The sequence below is a fragment of the Astyanax mexicanus genome, chromosome 20 (genome assembly GCF_023375975.1).
Source record: "Astyanax mexicanus isolate ESR-SI-001 chromosome 20, AstMex3_surface, whole genome shotgun sequence".
Classification (NCBI taxonomy): domain Eukaryota; kingdom Metazoa; phylum Chordata; class Actinopteri; order Characiformes; family Acestrorhamphidae; genus Astyanax; species Astyanax mexicanus.
In genome coordinates, this window is record NC_064427.1 from 1,100,607 (window position 1) to 1,123,810 (window position 23,204).

Here is a 23,204-nt window from a genome sequence, read left to right on the forward strand (position 1 = left end):
TGTGTAATAAAAAAAAATGCTCAACATAATAATCGTTTTACATTGAAAGTTTGATTATTCTACAAGTGCTTAAACAAACAAATTAACCAAAGATAAAATGACTATTAGATATAGATATAAGCATAAGAACTGCTAGAATTAACTGTAAAATACTTTAATAAAGCAACAGATTGACATTTAAACAATAATTCGTAATATTAATATCACAAATTACTACTAATTACTATTATACTTAAAAATATTTCCACCTAACGCACTTTACAGTATGAAAACAGCGTTACTTTAGGAGCACTAGCGCTGAGGTGCTGGTTTTATGGAAGTGAAATGGAGGGAAAATGTGTTTAATAAACCCTGATCTCACCCACTCTCGCTTTTATCAGACGGACGAATCGAGCGAATCCTCCGCAGCACTTTCCTTCTTAAGGGGGCAATTAAAGCCCAGCCTGACTCCTGCCATCTCTCACACACACTTACACACACTCTTACACACACACACACTCACACACACACACACACACACACATAGAGAACAGGGGCATGGGCGTGGGAGGGGGCACTACAGCACCAGAGCAGAGCGGAACCATCTAAAGCTCTGAATTTACACCAATAAATCCACCTTATCCTTATTAGAGGATACAGGAAAATCATCAGTTCCTGGCTTTGATTAGCCATTAGCCTAGCACATTAATCCTTTCATAGCCTTAATATTCTGTACAATTCACATAAAGATGCTCCAAAGACCCAAAACTGTGTACCCTGGTGGTGTAACAGCTTTTAAGGGAAGTCTAAACAAAGGCGATCCTTCAGGGGGAAATCATCAAGATCTTTTTTATCCTATTTTGCCTGCTGTTAAACGTGGTGGTGGGTGATTCTAGCACTTTATTGTTCAACACAAGCAATTTATTTAGCATATATTGTGCATATTTCCCTACATGCACACCTGTGATCTGTGTGAAGGAGTAAAACGGTGTTTTCTGGAATGATGGAGCCACATCCAAATTCTTTATACATACTGCATACTGGATTAAGTGTTGCCGAGATAGCCATGAACATCTGACTGTTGACGTTATTGACTGTCTAGGTTGTATTCAGTCAGTGTTTTTTATTCAGCACTGTCTATTGCAAAATATTCATGTACCAATGCACTTATATAGCAGTGAACGTCTGACGGTTGACTGTTGTCAGGGTTTTAATCAATCAGTGGAGCTCCTGTGTTTTCCAACACCAAGATAAACTAGTAAAACTCCAGAAATGTACCTGAACACACCTCATTTCCAGAACACCATGCCAATCAGTGTAGATATATTCAGAAGATCTGCTGCTGTTTAAACCAGGCAGGAGGAAGGAGTGAAAATAGACTGTTAATTGGGGTGGGTTGTAAGATAGCAATGAGCATCAGAAGCATTGCAGTAATATGGTAGGAATCCTAATGAGTGGGTGGATAATTAATACACATAAATAATTTTGTTTACAAATTTTGCTATTTCTATAGAACTACAGTATAATAAAGATAGACGATCCTGGCCAAATAAAAAGAAAATGGAAACTGCTGACCAAATTTCATGTTGCGTTCACCTCAAAACTGCTTAGATTTAAAAACACATTTTACACATTTTATCTAAATTACCCATATATATACATATTATTTCCTTGAATCTTAAATCAAGAAATATAAGGAACAGAAATTGTGTATTAAAATATGTAAAATAGTAAATTCTCTGTATAGGATTTATAGGATTATATCACCTTGGAGAATAAAAAATCAATAAATGGTGATTGGACAGTGATCCGGGCGCTCTGTGGAAATGCTGTTCGTATCTTTTTTTTATCGTTTGTTTGCCGTATCAATCTGCTCACTTCCTGTCTGTGTCAGAGAGGCTTTTAAATCAGGACGTCTGAGCACAGCTCGGGTCCTGCGGTACAGAACCGGCTCTCGGAGCGAGTCCCGCTCTTAACCTGGAGGTCATTCATACAGACCCTGACTGACAATCTAATTACCCACTACAACAATGCAGCTCCGCCGCTGGAACCGCCGCTAAAAGGATTGTGAGAGTAGTCGGGGGGCGGGGGGAGGGAGTATGGAGGGGGGCTGACGTTTGTCCTTTCTCCGTCCATCTGCACTGTCACGGGACCTCCCGCGGCCGGTGGGCACGTCGGCGGGGTTGAGGCGGACGGTAAATGGCCCCGGCAATCAGGAGCCAAGATAAAGAGCGGAAAACGAATAACCAGAAGAAAAGCGAAGGAGCTGCCGCCTCCACAGGGGAGCAACAAGACAAATACAGGACTGTGATTGACTCTCGAGGCTGAACTGGGTCTCGCTGCCTCTGTTTGTCCTCGTTGAGGACGTGACGCTCAGGCTCCTGGAGGTACGCTGCCAAAAGCAGCTGTGGGGGTGGATGACATGGCGTTGACAGTTTTCGTTTTCCGTTTTTTGGTTGTTGGTTGTTGGCGTTGCAGAACGAGGTCAGTTTTTACAAGGACGTCACTCAAACACTTAAAGAGCCATTAAACCCTAAATCAGGGGTTGAAAATTCGATTTGGCCGCAGGCCAGATATTTTCCAAGACATTACGTGGCCACAAAAAAAATCTGTTTTGGAAACCAGGCAGGAGGAAGACATATAAATATCAAACGTACACAGGGTGTATGATACAGGGTTCATACAGTGTAATCATGATCCCACTGTCCTCATAAACTGAATGAGAAAACAACAGAGAATGTCAGAATAGTTGAGTTGGGTTTAAGACTAGGTTTTTTCTTAAGACTGAATTATTTTGTTTGTCTGGCAGCTCTAGAGTCTCGTCTTTTTGTCCAGGGTTTTCTCCACGAAGCAAAACTCCTGTAATAGAGTCCTGAAACAGTCCTGGAACAGTCCCACAGCCTCCCGGGCGTGTCTGTAATGAGAGGGTAATCCTGGGTGTTCCTCTGGCTGGAGATAAATACGCTATCAGGTGTCAGTTAATCTCGTTGCATCTCCGGCTCCATATTGATTGAAGTTTCCTGTCGGAATTCCGGTCCCTGTCAGCTGGAGGTGAATCCCTTATCTGTAATACATGTCATCTCTCGCTCGCGGCTCAATCGGTTGTGAAAGTGGAGACGTCTGTTTCTCGATTTCTCTCTTTCTCTCTTTCTCGGCTCGGAGATCTCGGAGGTGGATGGAAGTGATGGAAGTGATTGGCGGTGGGAATGCTGGGATCATTGGGAACGCCGTTCCGCTGGAGCTGAGCTTTTGTTTGTCTGTTGAGAGTCTTAGCGATGGTACATCCGTTCCGTTCCGCCAACCTCAGAGCCGTCCACCTCCCGGGATGAGCCACTGTGTGACAAGGTAGTAAATAACCTTTGAAGTTTCTGAAAAGCAGCAGAGCCGGGTGGATGTTTGGGGGATGGAGGACTCGGCCGGTGGGCTTTAAGCTCTGAGAGATGCTGGAGTTCTGTTGGTGGAGTTGGTGGAGATCTGTACTCTGTTCTGTAATTTGTAGTTGAACTTGTGATTTATTGACAGTGAAACTGGAGACAATAGAGCAGATATTCGGTGTAATTTGTGACCTATTATAGAATTTTGGATACATTTCAATGAAAATATAGAAATATTTGACAAATATTTGATATATTAGATATGCTGTAATACTTTAAAAACAAAGATATATATATTTTTTTCCAACCTGTAGCTTACATCTTACTTCTAGCAGTCTCAGCCACAGTCTAGCAACATTACAGCAACCACATGTGATACCATGGCATCCACCAAGAAACCAATTAGCAACACCGTAGAAGCCACCTTGGACACCATGGTCACCACCGAGTAAGAGAGTAGCATTCTCTAAGCAGCCACTTAGCAAAAACATAGCATCTGCTTAGCAACACCCTAGCTGCCACCTTCGACACCAAGGCAACACCGTAGCAGCCACTTAGCAACCACTTAGCACACTGTGGCAGCCCTTTAGCAATGGCTTAGCAAAATCGTAGAAGACACCTTTGAATCAATGGCTGCCACTTAGCAACACCATAGCATCCATTTAGCAAAGGCTTTGCAATACCATAGAAGACACCTATGACGCAATAGCCACCACCTGGCAACACCTTAGCTACACTGTAGAAACCACTTAGCAAAAGCGTAGCAGCCACCTTTTAGCAACACCATTGCGGCCATTTAGCAACGGCTCTGCAACACCAGAGAAGACACCTTTGATGCAATGGCCACCACTTAGCAACTGCTTAGCAGCACCATAGCAACAATCTAGGATGCCTTGGCCACCACCTAGAAACAAAGGAGCTCCACCTGGGATACCACAGCAACCAGTGGGAACCACTTTATCTGAAATGCATCCGTTCTGCATTTCATATAGGAAATACAGTGTTCTAGTATTAATATTTAAACCTGGTTTAATAAGGACTGTTTCTGCAACAATATTAAAAGGTTTATCCAATTAAATCAGTTTTAGAATTGAGGTCTCCTGATTTTTGGGGTTATTATATATTGGGCTGGTTTTCTGTGGTTGTGGTGGAGGAAGTGTGAGGGGGACGGGTGTAATTGTGGTTGGAAACGTGTGACATTTCCAGACGCTGTAGAATCGCCTCCGAGTCCAAAGGCCCGCTGAAGGTCCTGCCTAATTACCATAAACTCCTCTATTTCTAAATGAACTGCAGGCTGAGAGCGATACGCTGCACTGTTTTCCCCTTTTTAATTTGAAGAGGCTTTTTTTTGTTTCTTTGACTGTGTGTGTGTGTGTGTGTGTGTGTGTGTGTGAGGCGTGGCTGACATGACTGCAGAGAAAGTTTTAGTTTCATGTCTAATTATAATTAATGAGCGTATGAATGCAGAGTGCAGACAGAGGATCAGCAGAGCGCTCTCGTCATTTCTAGTTCTAGTTTCTAAAAAAACTACATTAAATACTCAATAAATACTCACTAATACAGAAGCAGCAGCTCCGTGCCTCATAACCAAAGGTGTTAAAAGTATCTCCATTCATTACTCTAAAGGTAGACTAGAGTATAGATACTAAAGGGTTCAATAAAATACTTCTGTAGGAGTTGAAGAAACAACTCAAGCTTTTTACTCTTTAAAAAAAGTATAAAAGTAAAAGTAATATAAGTTGAAAGCAACCAAATCACATTTTTCTAAAAGCAATAATAAATATAATGTTAAAATATTAAAATGTTAATGTTGATAATATAATTTGGGATTTTGCACTAGGCTGTTCTCAGTGTTTCAGCTGCATATATGCCCCATTGTAAATGAATGTATTTTAGTAGAATGTAAATATATTAAAGACGCTTAGTTGGACTGGAGTTCTCTTGAGTCTCTGTGTGCAGGTGTGATGGATCACAGTATAAACCAATAGGGAGTCAGAATGTTATATGTTTATACTTCTCTACATCCAATCACAATCAGATTCACTCTATCTGGATGGAGAGATTTATCTGGATGGGGTTTTATTGAACGATGAGAAGCTGGTATTAAGAAAACCAGCTGAATGAAACAGGAGTAATGAGACTATTTTTATTAAAATGTAAGGAGTAGAAAGTTCAGATAATTGTGTGAAAATGTAAAAATAATTACTGCAGTAAAGTACAGTAATTTGGGTCTGTTTCGTGGCTGTAAGGGGGGAAGTGATGGGTGTTTTGTGTCCAGAGGAGGACAGTAATGAACTGTGTCTCTCAGACAGGAGATATATAATGAGCTCAGAGTCGCTCGGACTGGAGTTTTATTACTGCAGATAATCTTTGTCTTTTCTGGACTAGTTAAAGGTCACCCATTAAACACTGTCAATAACTGTGGCACGAGCAGGTGATCACCACTGGAGCCAAGACCTGAATCTCATCTGCGGTCATCAAACGGTCAACTCTTTTATTACACAGCTACTACACCAAACACCAAACCTTAAATAACCCAAACCACCACTGGCTTATGACGTAAAAATGTTTGACAGTTTTGCTAAATTCTAAATTGGAGAACTAACACTTTTAAACCTAGACCTTCAGTTCAGAACACAATAAGACAATGGAAATTCCATTTCCATATGTATTACATTACATTACATTACATTACATTACATTTACATTTATGGCATTTAGCTGACGCTCTTATCCAGAACAACTTACAAGGGAAGAAGTTGGAGATGCTCAGGAACCCAACCACTATTTAGGGTATGACCCAACCACTATTCACGGTATAATCCAATCTATTTTTACTTTAAACAGCAGCAGAGCTTCTGAATATATCTACACTGATGGGCGTGGTGTTCTGGAAATGTGTTCAGGTACATTTCTGGAGTTTTGCTTGTTTATCTTGGTAACAGAAAACACAGGAGCTCCACTGACTGAATACAACCTAGACAGACGCCAACAGTCAGACGTTCATCGCTATCTTGGCAACACAAACCTAACCTTTACATCAATAATAAACATGTTGTTTCTTGTCTGCACTCATGGTCGCACGTTATTAACGAGGCGGTAAATTAGCATTCATACACTCACAGTGGGGAAAGTATCCCAATTGGTTCATCCGCAGGCGGGTTCAGCAGCAGGTGCTTGGCACGGTGTTAATTGCGTTAATTTCAGAGCACGGTTCTGAGTGATATTCTGCTGATCAACCTCCCTGCTGATCTCACGTCTCATCGCTGGGTTTCGGCCTCGTGGTTTGATTTCAGTTACAGAGGGATCGGTTCCTCAGCTCCACCTGGCAGCGAGCTCCGATCAGAGTGGTGCAGGATCTGAAGCCTCCTGCTTCATTAGTGTGAGAGGCAATGGTCGGCGTGTTGAGCCCCGGCGCTGACTCGGCGCCGCAGCTGTAAAGAGGCTTTGAACCAACGTCTCGTCAGACCCGGAGACCCGGAGGCGCTTTACGCTCTGTGATTCATCCAGTCACATCTACACGATAATGGACTCCTCCGATCATCTACACGCATCGTCCGCCCGCCAGCGGGAGACTCTGCTCGCTTCACGCTCTCTGAGGACGAGCAGGATTCTGTAGCAGAGCTGAGCGATACACAATACATGATATTTTACAGCTCTGGAAAAAAGCAGGAGTAAAGCAGCATAAAGTTATCCAAAAGCAGTGTGTAAGACTGGTGGAGAAAAACATGATGCCAAGATGCATGAAAACTGTGATTAAATCTAAAACCAGGGTTATTCCACCAAATACTGTTTCCTGAACTCTTTGATTTCAAAACTTTATGAATATGAACTTGTTTTCTTTGCATTATTTGAGGTCTGAAAGCTCTGCATCTTTTTTCTTATTTCAGTCATTTCTCATTTTCTGTAAATAAATGCTCTAAATGAGAATATTTTAATTGGAATTTGGGAGAAATGTTGTCTGTAGTTTATGCTAGCTAACACGGTTCCTTAGTCTAGTGTTTTCGGTTGGCATTTACGGCTAATGCTAATGCTGCTGCACCCAGCCTTAGTGCTGGAAAACCTTCTCTGAAAACTAACCCTTATACAAAATATCACAAATCAGATTTGTGATGGTTTTCTGAACATAGCCTTTGTGAATTTGCCTCTTCCAGGCATCAGAAATATTGTGAAATATATATGAATCAGACGCTGTTTTATAGCTTAATTTCGCGTAATTTAGCGAGTTATTTCCAGCGTAACTTCTCAAGGCTGACGGGATCATTTCAGCAGTTTTAAAACCCCAGCGCTGCTTTGATTGTTGCGTTTATAAGCGAGAATACAGAATTAGACAGACTGCAGCAGCGTCTCAACGTTTAACCAGAACTTTATTCCTCTTTCTTTGCGTTTGCGCTGCTTTGTAATTACACGCTGTCCGCTTGGTTTCCAGCAGCAGAACAATGGACGTAATGTGTGCAGCCAGAGGACTACAGTGTGTACTCAAGCGCTCTAGTTAGACCCAATTGACCAGCGTGCAGTCGTAATGGACAAACAAAACAGTGGCAGATTTGCTGCCAGCGCTAAATTGAGTCTTTGGCTTGCGTGTGAGGGGTTCTCTGTGGGCTTCATACGCTGACTAGCACGTGAGAGCGTGTTCAAAATATTGATTATAGCAGTTCAGACTGATTTACATGCAAATAAACAAAAAATAAATGGAAAAACAGAGGTCTCTGTTCTGGCGTTTGATTTGTACCCTTCAAAATTAGTGCTGGATGATAGGATTTTAAGTCAGTATTGCGGTATATAGATTTTATTTGTATTTGAGATGCACAGTTTACTCTGACTGGTTCAGGTTTGGTTTAGGCTGATCTAGGCTGGTCCAGGGTTGGTTTAGGTTGATACAGGCTGGTCTAGGGTTGGTTTAGGCTCATTCAGGCTGGTCTAGGGTTGGTTTAGGTTGATACAGGCTGGTCTAGGGTTGGTTTAGGCTGATCCTGGCTGATCTAGGGTAGGTTTAGGCTGATCCAGGCTGGTTCAGGTTTGGTTTAGGCTGGTCCAGGCTGGTCCAGGGTTGGTTTAGGCTGGTCCAGGCTGGTCCAGGGTTGGTTTAGGCTGGTCCAGGCTGGTCCAGGGTTGGTTTAGGCTGGTCCAGGGTTGGTTTAGGCTGATCCAGATTGGTCCAGGGTTGGTTTAGGCTGGTCCAGGGTTGTTTTAGGTGTATTGAGACTGGTCTAGGATTGGTTTAGGCTGATTCAGGCTGGTCCAGGGTTGGTTTAAGCTGGTCCAGGGTTGGTTTAGGCTGATTCAGGCTGGTCCAGGGTTTGTTTAAGCTGGTCCAGGGTTGGTTTAGGCTGATCTAGACTGGTCCAGGGTTGGTTTAGGCTGATCCAGGCTGGTCCAGGGTTGGTCAGGACGCTTTCACAGCTGGCCAGTGTTGACCTTCATCTGCGTCTGCATGTCCAGCCCCCCTCCAGGGCTTTGCTTATGCATCTCACAGCCCAATTATGTATGTACCTGTCAGTTCTGTTTCTCCTCTCGCTCGCCCGTCCTCTTGCTCCATCTCTCCTCTGTCCTTCATCTGGCCGCTGGAGTCGGAGCTTAGCGGGAGCTCCTGCAGCAAGGTGACACCAAGCGCCGCGTTCTGCTGGACCAGCCGCCCCTTACAGCTAGTTTAAGGGTTTAGGAAGTGCTATTCTGACACAAATTCAGCGTTTGGTTTTGAAAATGTAAATTCTGCATGTTAGTGTGGAAAAGCTATGCATTTTGTCTACTGCATTTACATTTTTCCACAGTAGTGTTTGCTTTTTAAAATTGACACACCTACACCTAAATCCAAACCTAAGCTGAACCTCGACCATACAGTATATCAACCCTAAAACGTTAACCTTAACCTAAAACTAAACATTAAATCTAACCTTGAACCTAGCTCTTACCTGTTAAGTTTAAAGTTAGGGATAGAGTTGGGTGTAGAGTTACATTTTAGAAAATAATTTTCTTTCAGTTGATTTTAAAGCTTCACTAAGTAGGATTGAGATTTTGTGCTCGTGGGCTCCCCCTACAGTTGTAGAGTTTAATAAATGTTTCAGGCTGATTAGTATCTCTTTCTGGTTTTCTGTCTTTAACAGACATATTCGGTCTCTTTCCAGCTACTTCCAGAGTGTCTGTATGTTAGTTTGTAAAGAATGAACCAGTAGTTCTTGTAGAACTGTTAGAACTAAAGGTCGGAAAGCAGGTCGCAGTTCTCGCGAGCGTTGGTCGCGGCCGCCTCGGAAAACTTACAGAGTCTGGTTTGAGCTCAGAGGAGGTCCGGCACAGACATGAGAGCACCGCTATTCCTCCTATTACACCTCAATGCAGCGCTGCAGTGAGTTTCAAGCTGTAATTTTACTTCTTTAAAAAGATAAAAAATCAAGGAAATCCTACCTAGTGCTGCTTTAAGAGACACACAGTTGAATTTTAGTTCAGCATCTATGAAGCATATATAATGGACCATCCAAATAAGATGATACCAATCTACTTCTCAAAGCTCTGAAAGCAAAGCTTGCATCCTTTTCCCTTTTTACTTAAAATGTAATATGTAATATATATGTAATGTCTATATATATAATATAGATCTTTTTATACCAGAGTATCCCTGTTGTTAAAATGATAAAAATGATATTAATGATTCCGTGCAGCAGTGGTGGCTCTGGATTAGTGCTGATCTATCCCTGGTTACTTCACTGGCATCGCCGCCCGCCCTCCTCTAACCAATCACCCCCCCACCCCCCCAACACACCCCACCGTGCCCACAGCGCCATTACACCCGAGTACGGTGATGAATGACTTTTAATAAAGCAAACAGAGTTCTAGCTTGTCCGGATCAATCTTTCCCGCCGTCGCCATGCCAGCCATTGTCACAAGTAATTGCCTAAACCCCTTGTTGTATGAAATGAGGCTCTTTCAGGGTAGAAAAAACAGCTGAACTTGTGGCAGCCTCAATTTCCTACTCCAGTGCTCTCCGTGCTGCAGAGCCTCGGCCGCCGGGGACGGCTCGGCTGGATGCTGCCGCCGCCGAGACGAGGCCGACGCATCGGCGAAGGACAGGGATCCCCGCCAGTCTCACGCTAACGCTGCTGATGTTACTTCAGAACTTCCCCCTGTCCGTAAACCTCCTTCTTCCAGACATCTGATGATGAAATTCCTCCACCCAGACCTTTCAGAAAAGTCCAGGATGGTAAATAGACCCCCCTGGGTGCATCCTATTGCACGGTGAGCAATTGTAGGAAATAATGACGCTGTTTTCATCTAGAAAAACAGATGAATAGAAGATCAATCTGAATTTTCTGAGAAGCCCAGCTTTGAAATCTGACTTTGAAAGCAGTGTTATGCAAGAACGGGTATTTCTTGCTTCTAAGCTCCCCCTGGGCTAGAGTCAGAAAGTATATCATAATTCACACTTTGATTCACCCCTAAAGTGCATGACATGCTTTACACATGCATTTCTGGGCAAGCTGAGAGATACAGAAGACCAGATTTAGCTGGTAGTTGGTTTTAGATAGTACAAGCTGGATTTTAAAAGATGATGAAAAGATGGTTATACAGGTGAAAACATGCTCTATATTGGTAAGCTAGCTGGTTAATGAGCTGGTGATCAGCGTAGTGTTTTATCGCATTGAAGTTCAACCAGCTTGGTCTTGCTCATCATGCTGTTCAACCTGCCTAACTAAGTTTAGCCATACTGGATTGAATAGAAAAGCAGATTAAGACGAGATCAATCAGAATTTTCTGAGAAGAAAAGCTTTGTAAATAAAATAGTAGTTCACGCTTTGAGTCACCCCTAAAGGACACGCTTTACACATGCATTTCTGGACAAGCTGAGATACAGAGATACAGAAGCATCACTAAGGCAAAGTGAGAAAAGCATGTGGACTGAGGAGGTAGAGTAATATTACAGGATTTTACACTAATAATAATGTTTCTAATAAACCTAACCTCAGACAGACACTTCAAACTCTGCAAGTCTCAGCAACAATTCCAAAGTCCAAAACGAGACCGAATACGAATTATACAACAACCGGTTTAAATATCTTATCGATATTGACCAGTTTGATCAGTTTGAGTTATTCAGGCTGTTTTCCATCAGTAATGAATAGCAGTTAATTTCCCCGACGCTGACGTTTGTGTAAATCATATGTTCTTGTTTGATTAGCTCGCACCAGCATTTTCCAGCTTGTTTGTGTGTTAGAGCGCGGTCCCGAACTGCCGGGTCGCCGGGGTCGTACGACCCGTTGGCTCCATCTGGCAGCGGAGCTTGTTTGTTTGTCCCTCTTGGAACGTTCACAAAGACAAATTCAACCAGATTAATGACATTTGATTAGCTTCCCACTGCAACACAGATTAATATTCATGCAGATTAGCCCTGTTATTTTGGGCCGGCTTTCCTGCTAGGAACAGTTGGCGACGGCAATTTCAATTAAGGTTTGTTGTTTGCTTTTTAAAGCCTTAATCTCTCTGCAGGTGGACACGGAAAGCTGGCTACCTTTAACTGGATCAGTTTGGATCAGTGTGTTGTGTGTAAATACCGAAGCCAGTCCTGAGTCCTGATACATTAGCTCTGCTTAAAGAAACTCTTAGTACTCTTAAAGAAACAATATGTACTGTGCAGCCCAATTTCAATGCACTGGAGAGAAATGTCTGCCACGCCCCCTTCTTCCCAGATATGAATTTAAGTCGAGTTTAAGCACTTTTGCAATGAAATGTATAATAGTATATATAAAAGTAAACAATTTGGCCTTTACTTTACAAAATGGCCTTTACTTGGAGCACTGAGTACAAATCCGAGACTGTTAAAGTTACTTTAAAGTTAGCAAACTTAGCTGAAGCTCATTGTTGATCTGTTTATAAGAATATTAGCAGCTCAGCATCTGTCTTGTAGTCCTTCTGGTCTCTAAATGTATTAGTAAATCAAACATTTTACCAATATTTACTTGAAAGAAATGTCAGGGCTTAAACTTAACATGTTTCCTTAGTATTTGATGACACGATTTAGTGTGCAGAAGAGACTCAAGCTGATTTCCGTATTATACTCAGCAACCGGGGCGTCTGCACGTGCAGCCCTCAGGCTGATCCCCATGTTGTACCTGGCAACAAGGTTGATTGAACTTGTGATTCGGACCAGTTCCTATATTATATTCGGCAACAGGTGTCTATGCACATGCAGACATCCGATCCCCATATTATACTCGGCATCCGGGGTGTTTGCACTTGTGATTCAGACCGATTGCTATATTATACTTGGCAACAGGGGTGTTTGCACTTGCATTTTAGACTGATTCCCATATTAAACTCGGCAACAGGATGTTTGCGCATGCAGCCCTCAGGCCAGTTCCCATAATATACTCAGCATCCGGGGCGTAGACACATGAAGCCCTCGAGCCGAACCCATATTATACTCGGCAAAAGGCGTATTGGCACATGTGACTTGGACCGATCCCCATATTATACTAGGCATCCGGGGTGTTTACACACTCGGCAACACTCGGCTCAGATGTGAGCTGAGCATTAGTTCCAAAATTGGGCCCAGATTCAAACCAGAATCGGGCCGATGCAACTCTGAATACTTATTAAATACAGTATGTTGAAATGATCCTGAACTGGGCTCTTTCTTTACAGGTTTTGTTGGTTTTTGTTGGTTTTGAAGCTCTCAGTTGCAGCATCGCTGATCTCTAACGAGGCGTTTTTCGCTGGAGTTGATCAGAGGCGGATCCTGCGGAGCGCGGAGTGGAATTAGCAGGTCTATATTTGGGCCGGCTGCATGTGTTGTGAATTAGAGTGCGTTTATCTGCTAATCGCCTGGGAGATCTGAGCATCTGCATTCCAGGCAACCTGGAAACAGAGCTGCTGGACAATGACCAGAGCTCACATAAGCCAGCCTCGCTTCTCACGGCTCTCGCCATCTGTCCGCTCTCGCGCCGAGCTCTCGCGCCGAGCTCTCGTTTCACACACCGCCTGTTTACTCGTTACTCCACGCGAAAGGCCGAACAGTTGCAGTTTTAGCTTTGTTTTTATGAGTTCTCTGTTTCTTGATGTCTCGAGGAGGAGCTCTTTTTTCAGTGCTGTGTTTTCCATTATCTCTCGTTGTTGTTCTCCGTTGGCTCTGAGCGCTGCCGCTCTCGCGCGGTGCGTCGGAAAACAAACGAAGCACTCAAGTCCAATTACAGTTGTAAAAGCTCCAGCCACCAAAACACATCTCTCGCAGTCACCTAGGTGGAGGGCATCGTTTTTGGCAACTCCAGGCGGCAATAAAATGACATCAGTGTTGCTGTTTCGCAGGAATAATTTTCCACTCTCGTCTCTCTCGCTGTCTCTCGCGCCAACTGGCCGTCCCCTGTGATTGGGAGCACTTATTTATTGCTCATGCTGGCTGTGGCTGCTACTAACGCTGATTAAAATCTAATCACATGAGTGTCGGTCGAGAGTTTGGACTTTTGGAGAGTTTGGATGAGTTTTGGAGATGTTACTGTGCTGGGTTTTTTATCATACCTATAGTGAAATCTTGAATGTGTGCCAGCGCTAATACAATATTATTTGACCTAAAAGCTTTAAAACAAGCTATTTATATACTAAATTTATAATAATTTGTGTATTCTATGGTCCTTTAAAGATGCTCAACAGACATTAAACAGAATATCTATTAAAAAAGCTAATTAATTCTAAATATAAATAGACATATTTATCTATGGATACTAAATTTACCTTTAAATCAACCTCAAATTCAACCCTAAAACCTAAACCCATAGAACTCTAAAAACTCTAAAAACGCAAGATTAGGGTAAAGTTTAAAGTGAACATTGAGCATCTTAATACCTAAAACTTAAATTTAACCCTAAAGGTAACACTTAGAGGGTTAGAGTTGGTTTTAGGTATTTAGGGTTACATTCAATAGAGAATCATTTACTCTACATTTACTGTAGCTAATAATTCAATTACTTTTAATAGACATTTAGATAAATGCCAGTTGAACATCTACGAAGCATCAATAATGGACAACTTTTTTTTTAAATAAAGTGATCCTTGAAAATGTATTCTTTTCCCTCTAAATTGTCTGATCTAATTCGACCATCTGTGTCTCTAATCTGATCTGAGCCGAGGGGAAAATGAAAGTTTTAGTGTAATTTTAGTGGACGAGGCGTCGGGGGAAAGAGCTCAGGCTGTATCTGGTTTTTAAGATCAGGACATTTTTGTAGTGATGGGCTGAAAATTAGAGGGGATCCGAATCCTCAGCCCATCTGGATCCGACCCGTTTCTCGTTCCTCGTATTCTCGGCTCTGCTGATGCTGCTCTCTTCACTTTCCAGAGATTCTTCTTTTTTTTTTTTAACGCTCCCATTTATGTTTGATACAGCATTCATATTTAATCAGAACTGCTGATCCGCAGTTTTTCCTTCGTGGGATTTTGAAGAACAGGCCTGTTGGAGAATAAAAAAGAAGAGTGTAGGAGAAACGCTCAACTCAACTCTACTCCTCCTTTGAGAAGCTGATGAGAAGCTGATGCTGCATTAATAAAAGCTTTTCTCTCGCGCTCGGAGACGAGCTTATTATATACACACCTGCGACGGCTGGAGGAGTGGCGGGAAATCCATGACCTGTAGTTCCGCACTGCAGGGACTCGCGTGAAGGTGAACGCTCCTAAACGGCAGCGTGGGGACGGTCGGGGAGGCGGGACTCTCGCCGATCTGTCCGCAGGGTAACGTCCTGCGCTGGATGCTCTACTGACATAATTCTGGAGAGTCCTGCCTGTGAGGATCTCAGCCCTGAATAAAGGATGTTCCCGCTCTGCCAGTCTCGGTGCCCGCGGGTGTTTTTTTAGGGGCGTGTCTGAGAGTGAGAAATTGAGAAATTGGCTTGGGATTCGGGTAAAAAAAAAAGGAAAAAAGAAAGGAAGAAATCCCTTCTAGTAGATCTGGTACAACTCTACTCCTATACTACAGTTTACACATAAAAATTTTGAATTTATTTCAAAAGAAAATCTCTTATTTAAAAATATATATATATATGTTGAAGAAAACAAGGTAGAGTGAGATGAGGTAGTGTGCAGTAGAGTGAGGTATAGTTCTCCCTCAGGATTTTCCTCGACCAGCTTGGATCTGGAGTTAACGGTGACTTAATAAATTGTAAATTAACAGAAAGAAGGATGTCTCTGTCACAACTACTCATATCCATGTCAAGAAACAAATTAAGTAATGTTTAAATGATCTAAAAAAGGCAATATGACTCAAATGACTAAAGTGGTTATTGCCAATGGCCTTGCTTTGCTCTTCCTCTACATTTGAGTACCAAGCCTATCCGGACACTGGTGCAGGCCAGATTTAAGAAGAAACTCCACCCTGTGATCCAGTGTTTCTGTCATGACCAGCAATCAGCGAGGCTAAAATCAGTGTTGAGTTTCTGGAACACAGGACTGCAGAACCTCCAGCTGATTAGCGTTAGCACAATAGCCCCGCCAGAACATGCATGAAGGAGCTTTTTCCAGCGGTGTGTCATCAGAAACATCGGTACGGATGTCATGAGTCCGGAGCCATGCTGGAGCGACGCGGCGTAATGAAAATTACAGCCACTTTCCTCCCGGACTCATCAGAGCTCCTCAGGTCCTGATTTCAGATCCAGGTGATGCGCGGGTTTCCGGACGGCGGCGCCGCGGCCGCGTGTTACAGTGTGACGGACGGTGAATTCAGAATGCAGGTATTGATTACGGCTCTGAAGTTTGACCTTTTCCTCACACTTCTCTGCAGTTTGATGTGAGCCGCCAATCGATGGCTCCCGACAGTCGAGAGAGCCAGGGGCTTCCGCCGTTCTGCTAAAACAAGAACCGCCTTTTACCGCCATCAGCCGGGGTGGAATATGTGCACGCGTGTTGGGTTTTATTGTATTCAGCGAGAAAACGTGCGCAAATTTTAATTCGGTTTTCTTGTTTAGAACACTAGTTTGCTGTGTTCTAAGGGTGTAAAAATTATTGATATTTTAAAGTATTGCAATGCTAACTTTTATCTGCTACAATATGTACAGTGCAGCTTAATTTAGGGCAGTGTGTCAGTGTGTCTTTGCTATCGTAACGACGGGAAAAGTACACCCTGCGCATTTCAAAACATTCAAAAGGCAAGTACTAATTCCCTTAATTGATTATGGGCGTGTAATAATTTGTGTGTAACATGAAATAATAAACCAATCATTGGAGTGTCTCTTGCTCATTATTCCCTTTAAGAGTAGATCAGGTGAGCTCTGACTTTGATGGATTGCTATTGTAACAGTGCAGCTACCTGGACGTGTCCAACAAACTCTTCTCAGCAGAGGAAACTGAGCTGCTGGTTGGCGCTGTGAAGGAGCTCCAGCAGCTCATTTACGGGAACAGCAATGTTATTTTATTTACTATTCTGTTTATTGTTGATGTTGCTAAGATAGCAATGAACGTCTGAATTTTGACGTCTGTCTATGTTGTTTTCAGTCAGTTACTAAGAAAGCAATACACCAGAAATTTAGCTGAACACACCTCATTTTAGTGTAGATGTATTTAGAAGCACTGTTGCTATTTAAATTTAAAGGCTGTTGGCGGGATGTAAGATAGCAATAAGCATCAAGAGCCGACAGATTCAGCAAGACTCAGCGAGTGTTTTAGAGATGCTTCTGCAGATATAAAGTGGTTAAGTGTTTGATTAGCACGCTAATTGTGATCTCTTTATCTGTTTGCTGTGAGTGGAGGGATAATGGACGTGGCGGTTAGGCTCGGGGACTAATTGGACGTGAGCGGCGCTGAACGCGGTGCCGTCTGCCGGATCCACCGCCGGCTCAGCAGGTGAGCGCCACCGGAGGGAGGCAGGCGTTGCCTGGCAAATGTTGCTAGGCAGCACCAACTTTAGGAGGCGGCATGATGTGGGCACGCTTGCTGCAGAGACGGGTTTTTATATGTAGCACTGTGTTTTTAAAAGCGGCACCACCGCAACCTTCAGCGCTCCCCCGCGAGATCCACCACTCCACTCAGACATCCTTGACCGTTCAGGTTGGGTTTAGCCTGGCCTGCGTTAAAAGGGCTGAATAATGATTTAACTCTGTAATTTGAGCTGTTCTTTGCTGTATAAACAGTGGAAATGTTATTTTAAGGTGGTTGAGGTGAAACATGCCTCTTTACCACCCTGTTATTTTACCTCAGAATAAAATAATCTGTTTTTCTATTCACGGTGGGCTTACCAAAATGTTATATTAGCTTAGCATAGCTGTGTTTATAGTAGTGCTGCAACTAATGACTATTTTAGTAGTCGACTAATCTGATTATTATGTTTCTGATTAGTTAAACCACATTTATTTGGTTCCTATTGGTTAGGCTCCTGATCCAATGCATGTTCTAAAATAATCTCCACTATTCAGGACTCAATTTACTTCAATATAATATAAAGTTTACATCTTATTAATAAAGGCTATAGGCTGATTGAAATGTTACGACACAAACACACTTGTAATCCCCAAATAAACATATGGGGTACCACAACAACCACTTGGCAACACCTGAGCAATCACCTGGAACACCATACCAACTGCTTAGCAACCACTTTCTATTGCAACCACCAAGCAACACCTAAGCAGCCACTTGAGACACCATAGCCACTGCTTAGCAACCACTTATCATAGCAACCACCAAGCAACCCTCATGCAACCACCTGAGACATACCATAGCCAACGCTTAGCGAACCACATACTGTAGCAATCACCAAGCAACACCCAAGCAACCACCTGAAATAGCATCACTAGAATCACCTTGCACCACTGTAACACCAATCGAGCAGCAACAAAACCACAGCGACACAATTGCAACCAGCTATGAGACCATAGCATCCACCAAACAACACCATAGCATCAGCCATCTAAAATTACCATAAGACCATCTGGAATACCACATTTTATTATTAGTACTTTGCATATAAAGACGGAATCAGATGGAGTGTGGATGTGATTTCTGGCTTTACCATAAGCACACTGACCAGTGTTCAATCAACCTCACTCACAAGATATCACCTCACAACCCAAGTCTCCTGATGTGGCACTTCCTGATTGGTTAGCACACTGCTGTTCCGTGGCTTTTGGCATGTAATACGTATTATATTGCCAGATTTCTGCCTATAAACAGCGGTAGTTGTGCTCTGTGTTCATCATCGTCTCGATGTGATGATCTGATGGGATCTAATTTCATATCTCATCATATCTCACCGTTTTCTCAGGATATAAAGGGTTAAAGCAGGCTGATATTGGCGAGGGGAAAAGGCGCAGGAGTTGGCTGAGCAGCACGATGCCGAGGCTTTAGTGAGAATTTACTAATAGGCCAATTAGAGTTTCTGGTGGAGGGCCAGATTAAGACTGGCAGCGCCGCGGTTCATCAGTAAATTGTTTCATTTAAAAGTGTTTACATGGTATGCATGCGTGCATGATGTTCTCCAGATTGATTTAATCATGCAGCAGCAGCGCAAAGAATAAAGCTTAAAGAAATGAGTTTAAGAGAAATTGGATTGAATCTCTTCTCGATTAAAAAAAGCAGCATTATGTGAGAATTCGAGAATTCTGGGCAAAGTAGAATCCGCACAATGGGCCCCACGAATGGACTCGCTTTACACATGCTTTTTTGGACAAGCTGAGAGATACAGAAGCATTACTGAAAGTGAGGAAAGCATGTGAATTCAATTTTGAAGCATTTTTATTGGTTCATTCATCATGAATTTCTGGTATAATATATATAGAGAACAACTGCTGGATTCACTATTGTGAATAAGTGTATATACTATATGTAGTAGATATATTCAGAAGATCTGCTGCTGTTTAAACCAGGCAGGAGGAAGGAGTGAAAATAGACTTTATATAAGGTGTAATAAAGGATCTGAAATGTTTTTGAGGGAAATTTTATGAGGGATGTTGGTCCCCCAAAGGGAACTGTATCAGAAAGTAATATACTGTACACACACACACACACACACACAGAAAGTACACACACTTTGAGGCCATTAATAGTAAAGTGACCGGGCCGGTCTGCAGGTTTTATAATAACATGGTTAGAGTAAAGGTTAATGGGCTGAATTCAATCTGCCACTCTTAGGTTCAGTGGAACCGTTTGAGATGGGAAGGTGTATCCGTAATCAAGGGGTCACCCACCTAAACCACCCACCTGTACCCCGCCCGCCCTCACCTGTACCCCCCGAACAGCCTCCTGTACCACCCGAATTAATTATAGACGGGCTTCATGAATTCACTGCCATGCGTCCGCCGCTCGCCCATCTCGCCTCTGAGTAAAGATAGGATATGGGAGGAGGAGGTGTGTGTGTGTGTGTGTGTGTGTGTGAAACAGAGAAGCCTGTGCTCAAACAGTATCAGCGTAATGAAACATGTCTGAGAGCTGAATTGGGTTATGTAAGTATAATTATGTAGAAGTCTGTCTCCTCCTGGACCTCAGAACCTGAAGCGCATACAGAGTGCAGATTAGCCCTGCTGTTAAAGGCGCAGTGCAATCAAACACTTTTGCTTTACATTTTAGCCTATCTGCATATCCTTTTATTCTGAATTATTTTATTTCTTCTTAATTAAATCTTATATTTTTGTCTGTTTTTGTAACTTAAACATTGGCTTTAATTTTGTAAATGTAAATGCCCTGTTTTGGGTAAATGCTGTAGTGCAGGATGCAGTCCTCCAGGTGGACGGTTATTTCTGGTTAAGAGTATGCTGAGCCCTATTGGCTGCCGCTTAATCCACTTTGATGTGTGAAAGTAAACAACACTGGTGAATAAACAGTGAACGGTGGTGAATTGGACGCAGGCTATGGCTTCCTGGCGTTATTACGCTTGTATTTATGTTGTGAAAAAGCTCAGTGATTTCCTGTTTAGTGTGAAAGTGAAAGTGAGGTGGTGATTGGACGCTGGAGTTTCCCGTGAGGGTTTGGTTGACTTTGTGAGGTTTTTTTTTTAGAGTTCTTGCAGGAGTTTCCAGTTTATTTGCTTGGTTACCCTGAGATAAACCCCCTGTGTATCCCAAACCCCCCCACTTTATTTTCTCTCCTGATCAAATAATTCCACTAAATCTAATCTCCACTCACTTACTGAACGGCTACGGTCCAGTTCATTCAGGATTTAATCAGGATCAGCGTACCGCTCCCTGCGGATCAGCTGATCTGATTTTGGAGTTGGGTAATTAACCCTGGTTTTTGTACAGGTGTGGATGGTTGTTGTTCAGGTAAAGGATCTAACGTTACCTTTCCTCTGTGTTCCTCTGCAGGCGTACTTCCGACAGGGTGTTGCCCTCCAGTACCTGGGTCGGCACGCAGATGCCCTGGCTGCGTTCGCCTCGGGTCTGGCCCAGGACCCCAAGAGCCTGCAGCTGCTGGTCGGCATGGTGGAGGCCGCCATGAAGTCGCCACTACGAGGTGCGTACGCTACGGGTTCTTCAGAGTTTGTACCTGGAAAATACCTGGAAAAGTCACGGAATTTGAAAATAGCAATTTCTAGGCATGGATAAGTTTTGGAAAAAGTTTTCGGAAACATGTCCGCCTTAGAATAAAGAGATTTAAGCAGCAGAACTCTTGCTTCTCACTGAGTGCAGGCTTCCGTGTCCCATGAAGAGTTTGGAAAAAGAAAAATAGACCAGAAGGTTTTGGTTAAGTCATGGAAATTTGCAGTCTACAAATGTGTGTTTCCATTTATTGACTGAAAAAAGCCAATTTTAGCTAATATATAAGTCAGCTCAGAGTTAGTTCAGTAATAAAGCCCTGCACAATGGAGCTCTCATGATCTGACACACATTTTAATATTAATACTGAAGATTGTGTATTTTTTATCAGTATAGTTTTAGTAGGTTTTTTTGGTTTTATTGTCAATGTCTCCACTGATGTTTTAAAATATATACATTACTTATTAAGTAAATTAATGCACAAGAGCTATCAAGCATCACAATCAGTGGGAGTATACTGGCTCTGTACAGATGATTATTCTCACTTATATATATATATATATATATATAGAGAGAGAGAGTTTGGGCAGTGTTCTCCTGTGTAAAGTAGCTGTATGTGTCTAAATGTTGCTAACTCAGTTAGCAGTACTGTGGTAATGTTACTATGCTAGTCCTGTACAGCTCCTATCTTTCACCTTTCAGTTTATAAAGAGGTAATGAAGTGATTATACTGATATTGAGCGTGATAATAGTAACTGAACTCTTTATTTTGATGCCAAACCCCAAAACAGCTGTTTTGCTATTTTTCAGCTGAACTTTTTTGGTTGCCAAATATATTCGTTGCATCTGTAGTTTCCACAAACATGTGGGCAGATAGAGTGGCTGTTCTGTGGGCTGAAGGCGTCAGATCTGTGTGTGTATCACATTTCCTGCCTGCCTGATCTCAGAAGCTGTGTGTGTGTGTGTGTGTGTGTGTGTGTGTGTGTAAACAGCCAGGTTTATTTGTAGGTAAATCAGTGACACACTCGGTCCTGAGAGTGTGTCCAGACTCCGCCTGCTTTATCTCTTAATGATATCCCTTATTTCCTCTGCTGTCCTGTTACTGCACACACACACACACACACACACACACACACACACACTCACACACACACACTCGCTCAGTGGTAGAGATGATCTCTCTCTCTGGGGCTGATTATAACGGCCTGTTCTACATAATCTCCTCCACAGCATTCAGCCCAGTGAGTGTGTGAGTGTGTGTGTGTGTGTGTGAGAGTGTGTGAGTGTGTGTGTGTGTGTGTGAGAGTGTGTGAGAGTGTGTGAGAGTGTGTGTGTGTGTTTGTCAGCCTTCTTCAGTCTGTCTTTCTTCTCCTGTGATGATCTGGCTTTTTCTCTCTCCCTCTCTCTCTTTGTTTATCTCTTTCTCTCTCTCTCCCTTTATCTCTCTTTCTCTCTCTTTCTCTTTCTCTCTTCTGTCTGAAGCCACAGAGCCAATAAAAAGGCCAGGTAAATGAGAAAGAGTCTGATAAAGAGAGAAAAGGATCATCTGTTCTCTTTTTCTAAAGCCAGGTTTCAGAGAAGTTATGCATAATTACGAAATTTCAGCAGAAAAAAAGTGATATAAGCTGTGTGATATAAATGTGTTTTCATTCACTACAGTTCTGTGAATAAACGTTAAGTGATTTACGCTCCTGTGATCATCAAGCTGAATCAAAACATGCGTACTTTGTACACATACAGTGAGTTATTTAGACAGTATATAGCAGTAAGAGGTTTTATAAAGACTATAGGGTAGCGTAGTGAATATATAGTAGTAGTATAGAATAGGATATGGTTGTTTATGGAGTGTAGGCCAGTATTGGCTAGTATAGATTAGAAGAAGCGTTGGGTGTATAGAGTAGAATATGGAGTATAGGGAAATATATTGTAGTATAGAGTAGTTAAGGGTAATGTAGCATAGGGAGTATAAAGGTCGCATAGGGGAATATAGGGGTAGTATAGGGAGAATAGGATAGTAAAGGGGAATGTAGAGTAGTGTAGGGGAATATAGGGGTAGTATATGGGTAGTAAAGAGTAGTATGGGCAGTATATGGGTAGTATATGGGTAGTATAGGGGTTAATAGTACAGTAAGGGGTTGTAATTGGTGGTACAGTGGGGTAATGTTTGGTTTAAATGTAACAGCAGTTGTTTGTCTTCTCTTTAGATCAAGAAATAAGAAACTAATGAAACTTTCTAACAAAATGTATTACTGAATAATAAAGGACTTTATAAGTTCATCTTTTAATAAGCCTTGACTTTAGCGCACTTTTAGACTTTTGCACGTTTTATGTGCTTTTAAAACATTTGCTAAAACAGAAGAATCCTGGTTCTCTGTTTCCCTGGTTTGTGGTGTGAGAGTCTGGTGGGTCTGACTGTGGG

General features: G+C 42.5%; 1 protein-coding gene across 3 annotated transcripts in view; it reads left to right on the forward strand.

Moving 5' to 3' along the window:
* The window catches only part of ttc28 (tetratricopeptide repeat domain 28), a 243,305-nt gene that overhangs the window by 131,719 nt on the left and 88,382 nt on the right, over window positions 1-23,204 (forward strand). For all 3 annotated transcript variants that reach the window (XM_022680773.2, XM_049468570.1, XM_049468571.1), the window contains one exon: window positions 20,615-20,762. In XM_022680773.2, the coding sequence (XP_022536494.2) occupies window positions 20,615-20,762 (148 nt within the window). The remainder of the gene's footprint in view (window positions 1-20,614; window positions 20,763-23,204) is intronic.